Raw genomic sequence first — 11,740 nt, forward strand, 5'->3', positions numbered from 1 at the left:
AAACATTTTAATACTAATCTAGAAAATAAAAACATTATAAAAATTGTGCCAACATTTAAAATAAATGATGTTAAGATTGTGAATATAAGGTGCTGTACACATTTTTTCAAAAATTTGAAAAATTTTGCCAGTTGAAGATCATTTTAAAAAATCTATAAACAGAATTTTTTTTAATATTATAAATAATGAAAAAAAAACTTCTAACCAATGATAAAGACTTTTTAATAATTTAATATGATAAGTACTTTAAAATAATGTAGACATTTTTTGTACATAGAAATTGAAATTGAGCTTAACTGAGAAATATCTACGTTATTTATGAACTTTTATTATGGTACTCTGCTTATATAGATTATACAAATTCAGATAAAAAGCTGAAATTTTTCTTTCAATCACATTGTCTGAATTTTCAATATTCAGAATATTATTTGAATTTTTAGCCATAATTGTAGTTCTATTCACATTTCTCTGAATTTCTAGCTATAGTTGTGTGAATATTTCTAATTTTAGTGTCTGAACACTTTTATCTAAATTTAAACATTTTTATCTAAATTTTTATTGTTTCTAACCACTAGAAATTCAGACAAGTGTCAAGCTGTTTTACTTTTTAATAGCATAAAAGAACTTTAATGTTAAATTATTAAAAAATAATTATCTTAAAAAAATTACGATTTTTGATAATGAATTAAAATTATATCGTAACATAATAATATTTCTATGAATTAAAATTAAGGTATAAAATAGAAATTCAGAATTTTTATTATGTCCCTAGATTGCACTAGAATTCTCTTTCTCGCTTTTGTTAAATGTCAAACGTTAACTATTAGATATTAAAGGAACAATGGCAACTCGATTTCTTGAATTAAACAACATTTTGATATTTTTATACTTTCATATGTGTCAAAATCTCAATCCATTTCTATAGTGTCAAAGTAACACGTTCATATTAATGTGTGCATCTAGGTAATAAACTTGAGTCAAATTTAATATATTTTCTTGATTTAAATTATTTAATAATTGTTTTAGTTAATTTAATTTAACAATATATGGAAACAGTGACGACTTACAGAAATTAAAAATAACTCAAAAATTGTAAAATTATAATTATGAATTGAATAGTGTATACTTATCTTACTATACTTAAATTCCAAAGTATAGGTACACTTTAGCCATAGAAAACAGATTTGTAGAATAATCGCTCTACACGGAAAAAAACATAGCTGAAAACTTCACTGATTTAGCACATCTATAGTAATAAACAGACAGTCAACTTTCTATGTTAAAATAGCAAAGTTGACAGCTGAATAACATTAACGATTTGTTAAACCATCAAATCTTCTTAGCTATCGATGTTGAATTCGCGTAATAAAATTATAGGTTTGCTGTACCATCCAATTAATTTCTTTCCATGTAAAACATCCTGTTGAACAATTTTCGGAAAATAATTTCGTCGACATGACGTCGCGATAGAGTTTTGGGATCACCAGACGCGTCGATCATCCGCATCGTTATCGTCGACGTAAACGAGTTTACGCCTTTTACGCCTGCATGATAGCTCTTGTAATCGATCCGCGATGGCGTTTTCATTTTCCCCGTCTCTCGACATTGATTGCGGTGTACATCTCCGGCAACTAGCGTCCCCCTTATCTCTCTTTCCCGCATAATCTCACGCAGGACATTAATTTAGCGTTAAGTGCGGGAAATGAGGAAGAATCACATGTTCAGGTGGAGTATGCGTGTGTGCTTCGTGTATGCATCGAGTTGACTGATACTTTGACTGATGCTTTTTATTACTGAAACTTTCAAATATCTGCGACATTATGTCTTGCGAATTTATGTTTCATTTTATTATACACTAGAAAATGTGAAATAGAAAGTGATTATTGTTTGCTTATTTGTGCAAAAGAACTTATTTGTTTCAATAGAAAATGCTTATTATAATAGCATCATTTATAATGCGAGTATTTTGAAAGATAAACAGATCAGTAAAATGAGATGTAGTCAAAATTGATAAAGATATAAATAAATGTTCTCTGATATTGTTAAAAAAATAATATACGAAAATTCTATTAAAAAAAATTATTTTATAATTAGAAATATAAAGAACATAAGAAAAAGTCTAAAATTGCATAAATAAAATTGAGAACTTTATAAAAATGTGATCAATCGTTTGGTTTCTGAAAAAGGTCTGAGAAAGTAGAATAATATTATATACATATAATAAAGAGTATATGAGGCAGTATACACGGTCTGACAATAAAGTTTTCAAACTGCAATGAAAAAACAAAAACATCTCAGATAATAAATCATATTTTATCTTTCAAAATAGTTCTCCGTGACATATACTTCATACATTTTCTTTCTTTGATACACTTCACACATTTTCTTTCTTTAATACAAAGCTTCAAAATATTTGTTAAAGTCCGTAGTTGGAATGCTATTCAAAACTCATCATATTTCTTAGAATATTCTCGACATCTTGAAAGTATTCAGCTTTCATGTTTTTGAGTTTTTAGGAAACAATATGAAAGACGAAAAAAGATCAGATCCTGGCACAATAGTTAATCTTAATAACTTCTTTCTTGATCAAGTTGCATGATAACGTCTCTATGTCACAAGAGAATTATTGTTTTTAATATGTTGTTTCGAAAGCTCAAAAATATCATGAAAGGTAAACATTTTCAAGGTGTTTGAGGATCATTAGAGGAATATAACAACTGCTATAAATAGCATTTTTTTTAACTGCGGACTTAAAAAAATGTTTTGAAGTTTTGTATGAAGTGTATCGATATCACTAAGGACTATTTTAAAAGATAAAATATTATATAAAATTTTATTATCTCATATGTCTGTTTTTTTTTTTATTATTACAATCAGAGAATTTTATTATCCAACTATCTGTTATTTACAAGCTACATATATAATTATTTGCAAGAATTTAATATTTAAATTTAATATTTAATATTTAAAATTTAATATTTGATGATATGTATAATTAATGTAATGTTTACGGCGAAATAACCGATTGAGTCGGTTTATCGTTGTCAGGAGTAGACGACGAATAATAGTTCCCAGCAAAGGAAGTCATCAATCGACTAGATGCAAATATATATACGAAGGCATATTTGCGAGACACGGCGTTGTATCGCAATTCGTGCGTTTAATTATAAACGGACAGCAAGTTGTTTGGGCATAATCGATAGCGCTGGATAATAAATAGCAGAGCGTGTGCTATTTTCTCCTACATTCGTACGAGAGCATCTCCGATGCAGAAGTTACATAAGCACGTCCTTCGAATATTTTTTTTCTGCAGAAATAATTTTGCATCTCAAGTAGCTGGTCTAATGCTCGTTTTCTCCAATATTATAGATTAACCCTCCGTCTATAATTTAGGTTCTTTTTACATAAGCAAAATTTCACTTCCAAATTTCTCTGAAATAAAGAGAAGGGCGGAAATCAGGTTTTCTTCCTAATAAAATAATCAACAAAACTATAATGTAATGGTAATATAATAGAGATATTGAAAAATAATCCTGAATTTTTTTACATTTTCTGAATAATAAAAAAACTTGGACTGGATAAAAAAGGGCCAGGTTGCAGACGAAGGATTAATTTCTATTCAACTTACTTTTTTTCTAATTTTTAGAACTAGGAAAAGATGAAGAGTTAAACCGAAGTTAAAATTAAATTATTTTGATTAACATTGATAGAAATGCCACTCACTCGCAATCTTTATTCTTCTCGATATAAAATATTTTTAATTCAAGATCAATAGTATCGATATGTTTGTTTATTTACACTAGATTTATCTAATTTTCAAGATGAAATCTTTGAAAAGCAGAAGGCTGTGAAGAAGAGCGCTTTTCAAGCATTTGCTCGATGATCGCAAATTTATTTCAACACGCTTCGCGTTTGACAAACGCCGGATCTTTATTTTAAAGTCCATCTTTTTCTTATCCCCGCTTTTGCGCAAGTCGATCGATGCTCGGACGTTCATTTATTTCACTTGAGATGCACCCTTACAAAGAATCGCCGTCATACTTATACGTATCAGATCAGATGGCGGCGACTCGCGAAGCAGATAGAGATATCTATTATTTACTACATGTTGTTTTCATTGCGTTACAGTTTTAGAGTAACCGGAGACGATGGATCAAGGTTTCCCAGGGCAACATACCACCACGACCACTGTGACGACTACTACCACGACGACTCAGCCCAATATACGGTTCGACCCGTCATATGCGAGGACATTGCCCGGCATACTAAAAATCGTACAAGTAGTGAGTGTGACACACATTCATCCTTCGCTTGTATAATTTTACAGTAATTTTGTTAAGCGATTTACGAGAAGTACTTTTAGTATTTGATTTAATAGTCACTTGTAAGTGAGTTGCTCGACAAGTCTCAGTATACCATTATTAAAAGATTTTGAATCATAAATTAATTATTAAAGTTCAACGTGAAAGATATTAAATTGTATGATATAAACTTCTTATATTTGAGTCTTTGAATTTATTAATTTGAAAAAAAATGCAGATAAAAATAATAATTAGTCGAAAAATAGTCAAGAACTAGAAAATTAAAGGAGACATTAATTCTTGGCTCGTTAAAGCATTTGTACAGCATGAACATTGTGTATAAAATGCATGTCTATCGTGAATTACAGCGGGCGATATAAGGCCAGTTGCGTCATGGGCTATAATGGATTCTTAAATCTCTCACGACAGTTACAAGAGCCCCGCGAAGCGCTTTGTATTTGTGCATAATGCGTGCTTGCTCAGCTGCGCGATGAAGAATTTTCAAGAATGATATTCACGCTGGGGTCTTCTTTCAGGTACTAAATCTCTTAGGATTTATATGCATAACAGTGTCGGTACACAGCAGTCACAGCCGGGGAGGATGGTTCAATACCGTGGCCATGGGCGGCTTCTGGTTCACGGGCATCCTTCTCGTTCTCTACCTGTTCCACATTGTGGAGAAATTCGCCAGGATTCCTTGGCTTAAAATTGTAAGTCATTGATCGTGCTTCGCATCATGTATGTTGTTAATCGATTACCTTTTGATTATCAGATCTTTTATTTTGTTTATGTAAAGACTCGTTTAAAATAAACGCAAATAAGAGGAAGCGAGAGAGTAATATATAGAACAGGTCGTATTCGATAATACCGGTATAACGCGGATACACACGTGTAATAAGAGCAGGGGGTGAAAGCCTACTAGAAAGTTTATACGCGTTTAATATAAAAATCAACCCGTTGCTCTGATTTTTATATTCACGGGTGAACGATCGATCGCGAGCAATATAACGAGAACAGTTGTCGCCTATGCTGGGCCAAAGATCGTTTATAATCAGGTTGACCTTTAAGAATGCCGAGGTTATATGGTATTATGTAGGCGTCATAATATCGTGTAACATCTCGATCTACAGATTACGCGTTTTACGATCAGCGCACGAACTCAATTTTCATCGCTATCGATTGAAGATGTTCATCTATATTCTACAACTTGATGCATGTAATTTCAGGAATTTATATTCTGCACGATATGGTCCCTTTTCTATTTACTGGCCGCTTCCCTGGCAGCTGACTTCGCGCGTTACACAGAGGCTTTCGGTGTTGCTGCGGTAAGAATTTTTTTATATGTCTTTTGAATAGCATTGTTACGTCTTAATCAACGCAAGTATCAAAAAAAAACGTCGACAAAGACATTCTAATTCTCTCATAAAAGAGAAAGAACATAAGTCATTGTAAAATAAGGAATTTTTAAAAATATAAATCTTTATCGTTTAAAATATTTTTTTGCTGTAAATATTTTTAAAGCTTTTTTTATTCTTTTCAAAATAGTCAGCAAACGAATATACTCTTCTGATGTTTAATATTGAAATTTATTTACAGTTCTTCGGATTTTGCGCAATGGTGGCATACGGTTACGACGCTTGGCTGAAGTTTAAGGCGGCAAAGAGCGGGGCGTTGGCGCAGGGCCAGCACACACCGAAACAAGTGTCCACCGTCACCAGTCCGGCGTATTAGACATCCAAGAGAGAAAAGGGCCCATGGTAGGATGGACCACATCGATTGATCGATTGAATCGATCGACTCATATCGTTACCTTTGTGCGGGGCCAGTTCTTTTTGTAATTCCGGCGTGTTTCTCTCGCACGTGGAATGTCAATGGCACGTACGATGTGCGTGCGTAGCGCGTGCTCGTGCGTATGTATGTATGTCGTTTGTCCACGCCCGCGCACATATATTCGACTTTCCTTTCGTCTTTTTTTTTGTACTCTGTAACAAGGCAATAATCTACACTACGCCGTAGTATTAACTTATATTCTAATAAGAAGAAGAGGGCGACGTGGCTGCGTGCGCGCTTTATCCGAACAACGATTGTTAATATTTTGTAATAATGTTTGTCGCGTTTTTGCTTTCGATCGACTGTTATTTATGCGATGATGTATGTGTACATATATATATATATATATATATATATATATATACGCATAACAAAGTCTGTAAACGTGTTGAATCCGTATCTTAAATTATTGTTGGAACCAAGGCGACGCTTAAGCATCGTGGTGGTGGAAAACGATGATGCTCAGGCGGATTTTAGCGCGATATCGAATGCCGTTGCGAATGCTAGATCTATTTTAATTCTCTGGTTCTTGTTTACAATCGGACCGGTCAATTTTATCTTCAATGATTGTTTTCTATGTTTTTGATAACGAGATGCTTTGAATTTTCATTGATTTTTGTCAAGTATTTATATATTTAAAAAATTCTCTATCTAAAGAATTTAAATTTAAGAGAAATGATTGAATATTCCAGATGAATGAACTTAATGGAGACCGTTATTCTTGTGTAAAATGATAATCCAAGAGTAGTATTTTCGGTCGTTTGCTAGCAAGAACAGAATATTAAAAAAATTAAGATGCTGAGAGTTTTTCCCCTTTATCGTCGTATGTAGTCTTCGTAGAAATTTAGTAAAAATTTAGATTTCTTAGATTCAATATTTCGCTTTGTAAGTCCTATTACATAGAGGGATCAAGAGTGCAGGCTACGACTGCACAAATTGTACAGAGGGACGCAAGAAAATAATGTAGCTTGATCACATGTACACACACACAAATAATACGTATAATAATTACTTGGCTCGCGACGAACATTGCCGCATTCGTCATATCGGATCATCGTATCGCGTTACTCGGTACGCATAATCTTGCAGATCTGACGCTCACGAGATTTTCTCTATATGAATAATTTGTTACAATATATCGAAGAGTAGTATACTCTCTGTTGCAACTTGCGTAAACTGTATATATTTATTAGTTTTGTTACCTTTATTCAAGTTCGAACCTATATAGGTACAACATCGATATGTACACAACACAGTATATACTTGTATCAATGTCTAGTTAAAAATCTGACGTGGATATTATTATACATAATAATGATCGACGAAATAAAGTTTCAACGTCGAAAAATGTATTCAACGAAATAAAATATTGATTGTTGTTTCCTGGATATGGAATTCAATCGGTTCGCTCTCGATTCCTTTTCAATCAATGTGGAACGAATGAATTTTACCAAGTTAATATTTTACGAACAAATAGAGATTACGCGAAAGATCACGCGAATTAGATATTTGTGAATGATTTTTTATTTCCGTTAAGTATAGGGTTACCTCACGATTTTAAGTCATTTCACTTACATAATTCTGTCACTTATGTATTTCTATCATCGTAATGAATATTGTATAATCAATATTGATGATTAATTTAGATTAAATGAATTTCTTATCCCTTAGCGAGCTATATTATAGAGAATTATCTCGAGTTCAATGTAACTTTTGGAGATAAGATCATTTATAACGTTATTATAATATCTCAATTTATTATTTTATTTATTAAGTCTAATTTACACTAAATAATCTTACATGAAATTGTGCGTGATTTGTATCACTAATATCTCGATATCTTAATTTATTTATTTAACTCTAGTTATTTATCCTAAGAAACGCATGATTTTTTTACGTTATGAATTACGATTACGCGTTAAATGCGACAGGAGTGATGGCGAATGTGCGAAATGCGAGTCCCGATTCCTTTAATTTCTGTATTGGAACTGAGGGCGGCGCGCTTGCTTCTTACCCATCGATGAGAGATCGATGGTTTTCCCGTCCGGGAGTACTAACTTGTTTTCTTGATAATCCACGAAGCCATCTTCCTCCTCTTCCCGGTCTTGCTCGTCGCACTTGATTCCCATCTCGTACGTGTACTCGCGTCGGATACCGTCCGGATCGATGTATCCGTACTTACCGCTCGTTATACAATCCACGCCAATCGTCTCCTCCTTGTACGATCCATCATCGTTCTCAAAACCCCATGTGATGGAACCGTCTGCGTTGTCGTGCCGATATCGTCTAATAATCTACGAAATATTATTCGTTATGTCAGACATTGGAAAATCTTTTCCAAGAAAGAAATCTGTTTATAGATTTTTCTTTACTGATGTTTACATATGACATATTACAAACCATTAAAGTCTATTTTAGAAGATCTGTAGTTTGCATCAGATTTCAGAATACAATCCTATTTATAATTTCAATATTTCTATGTATGCATTTTACATATAACATATATTTTATTATTTACAAACATTCCATTGATTCTTTATATTTTGTATATAGCGTATAAAATAGAATTTTACTCGGAATTCTGATTGTTCGAAGTAATTTTAAAACTCGTTTATAATAAGCACATAAAAATATCGGTCATTTCACAAATTCAACTAGAGACCATTGCGTAACGAGGCATGAACAGGTTTTATCTGATTGCGTTTATGAGTTGTACGACGTTAAGTATCTCAAAACAAACAAAAAAGAGCATGATGATCAAATAATTCCGGCTTTCACCTTTCAATTTCAAAACTATCAATTTTTTATACTCTTGGGCTACGTTTCAAAACTTCCTCTCTGAAGATTTTACTTTATATGCTATATATATGTTACGTACTACATACGTAAAATTTTCCTTAGAGAGGAAATTTTGGAACGTAGCCTTAGATTATATTGATCTTTCGATTGCGTGATTCGCGATTCATATTTTATTCCTGTCTATATAAAATTATTTACAATGGATGCTTTCTATTTGATGACACAAATCGACACAAGTGTCGTTTTATCTGCGTCACTCTCTGAATGTCAATAAGGATAGAACAACGCTTGTATCGACGTGTGTCATCAAATGGAAAGCTCCTAATATTAAGTAGAAATTGATCGAGGAATGTTCAAACATAAATACATGAAGAAGGTTATATTCGATCAAGGCTAGTCTTATTTATTTTATTAAGCATTATTGATCAGCCTTTACTGAATATAGTCTTTTTCATCTGTATTAAAATTATTTCGTTATGAGATAAGAACTTATTTTAGTTAAATTAATATTCTTCTTTTCCTCGTTGTCTTTTGTTGGAACGTGATAAGAATAATTGACTACGATTGGTCAATTTTTTATGACTTAAGACTTTATAAGCTTAGGTAATAGCTTATTGTGGAAAGCCAACAAGAAGTTATTCGCGGTCTTGGGGGAGATGTTCTATAGCGGGCCTACCTGAGCTACTGGCTTCTTGCCGCGAATTTCGTAAGCCTGAGACGGTTTCACCGGTTTGGGCGGCGGCTTGATTGGTTGTTGGAACGTAATGTCGTCGATGATCTGTTTCCTCGGGGCCTTCGTGGGCTTCTGCGTTGGGCGATATTGGATGGGTGGAGGTGTCGGACGGTATTGAACGGGCGGTGGTGGCGGAGGTGTCGTGGGACTCACCCTAACATTCGTTGGTGTCACTTGGGGTGCACGATACGCCAGCTGTCCTGAGGCCGCTGGAGGTGCTTTTGGTGGATTTGGCGCTCGCGGTATCTCCTCACTTAGATCCTCCACGCTATCCTGGCTCCTGATCTCTTGACTCTGGTCATCCTCATCTTCACGGATGGTATCGCGCGACAGATTTTCCTCCTCGGGTTCCTCGTTCACCGGTTTCACATGTGGCGCAAACGAAGGCGCGGCTACCGGCCGGAGAGGACGGAACGTACCGGACGCGTCGTCTCCGGGGCCTCCCCGGGGTCTAGAATTTTAGCGATTTCTTCAATTAACAATTAAATACATGCTTATGCATTACAAGGAAATTTACGTGTAACTCTCACAGATATTTAATCATTTTTAGATCGCTTAGATTATATCGATCACACTTAATGAGACGTAATAATTTACTTTTTAGAAAATGCAAAAAGTGGAATATGTGAAAATGCCAAGACTATATTTTACTCTTTACTATTTACAACGTTAGACATGTATTTACATACTTACAGAATCGCTCATGTGGAACGGTATTCGAACTTTCTTGTTCAATTTGCATGCCTGCAGTCCAGAAGCGATAGAATCATATGTTAGGATTGCGTAATTCTGTGGCTGTTCTTAAATACACGTCGATAATTTCGCGCTTCCTATTTGGTGCAATGTTCGCGGACGTTGCAACGAAATTTAAGACCCGTTTATTTACTAATTAACAATAGCGTGTGTAGGTTTATATTCTGCATCTTTCGAACAGATATGCGCGTTGCCAAACTGGTTTTCCTGCCTTTCCAATAGCTCGAATAGTTTACTCGCGTAGTCAGATTATGCGGACTTTTAATACGCGATTTATTTATATTTGTTGCAGCTAATTTTTCCAACAAGGTCATATTTCAATGGATATATCATTGAAAAAAATAAAAAAATCTTCAGAAATTTCGTCATAAATAGCCACATTTATCAAAAACATATTTATCAAATTTAAGAAAAAATATTTAATAAAATTAATTTATTAAAGCCTAACTGAAAGTCTTATTCATTTTCATCAAATTCTTCTAATCTCTACACAATTAATCATCCTACATTTGAATCAAGTATATTATATGATTAATGACTAAAATATTATTTGAAGGATAGATCGGTCAACTCATATGTCACGAATTTTGATGTGTTATTTAAGAACAGATAATTATAAGAAAAGAATTTTATTAAAATTAATTTATTAAAGACTTGAAAATTTGCTCTATTAAACTTTTCTGAATGCTATACATGATTAATATTATTATGTAAGTATGTATATTATTCCTAAGTATATCTCTAAGTATATTATTTCTTAAGTATGTTCCTATAAGTATATTGTCCCTATAAGTATATTGTCCCTATAAGTATAAGTATGTCTCTATAAGATATTATATTATTAATGATTAGAGTATTACTTGAAGGAGATCGGTCGACGAAATCGTTGGTTGGGAAACGCCGATCCGGTACCGCCTGGTCGAGAGGGTAATCTTTGATAACGATTCGCTCGTATCGGGATTGGTGCTCCCTTTGGCCCATCCTGAGTCTGTGTCGTGCAGACCGCGACGACGCACGCCAAGAACTGGAAAATTTCTTAAATTATACATTTATAGGTACGTTATTCTTTAATAATACAATTATATTATTCTTTAATTATACAATTATGTTATTATTTTTCATTCCTCAATTGCAATCTTCTAGTCATATTTATTCTTTGGAATTATTACAAATATGAAGGATAAATGTTTTTATCGTTTAAGATTCTGTAGTTCAAACCATGACAATCTCATTTATAATTCAATGATATTCGTATAATAATAATAATAATTTTTTATTTTGCCAAAAAAATTTGTGGAAATTCATTCTTTCTTGTCATATATAT

General features: G+C 33.2%; 2 protein-coding genes across 3 annotated transcripts in view; one reads left to right on the forward strand and one right to left on the reverse strand.

Annotated features, from left to right (window-relative positions):
- LOC108685472 (CKLF-like MARVEL transmembrane domain-containing protein 4) overlaps positions 1–6,404 on the forward strand; it is an 11,189-nt gene extending 4,785 nt beyond the window's left edge. For both annotated transcript variants that reach the window (XM_018190263.1, XM_018190272.1), the window contains exons 2-5: positions 4,129–4,283; positions 4,838–5,011; positions 5,528–5,626; positions 5,898–6,404. In XM_018190263.1, the coding sequence (XP_018045752.1) occupies positions 4,149–4,283; positions 4,838–5,011; positions 5,528–5,626; positions 5,898–6,032 (543 nt within the window). In that variant the 5' untranslated portion in view covers positions 4,129–4,148 and the 3' untranslated portion in view covers positions 6,033–6,404. The remainder of the gene's footprint in view (positions 1–4,128; positions 4,284–4,837; positions 5,012–5,527; positions 5,627–5,897) is intronic.
- A 1,464-nt stretch (positions 6,405–7,868) lies between these two features.
- Positions 7,869–11,740, reverse strand: part of LOC108685169 (uncharacterized protein DKFZp434B061-like) — an 8,768-nt gene continuing 4,896 nt past the window's right edge. The window contains 3 exon segments of the mRNA XM_018189842.1: positions 7,869–8,425; positions 9,607–10,114; positions 11,277–11,440. Coding sequence (XP_018045331.1) covers positions 8,102–8,425; positions 9,607–10,114; positions 11,277–11,440 — 996 coding nt within the window. The 3' untranslated portion in view covers positions 7,869–8,101.

The sequence above is a fragment of the Atta colombica genome, unplaced genomic scaffold, assembly GCF_001594045.1.
Source record: "Atta colombica isolate Treedump-2 unplaced genomic scaffold, Acol1.0 scaffold100, whole genome shotgun sequence".
In the NCBI taxonomy this organism is placed as follows: domain Eukaryota; kingdom Metazoa; phylum Arthropoda; class Insecta; order Hymenoptera; family Formicidae; genus Atta; species Atta colombica.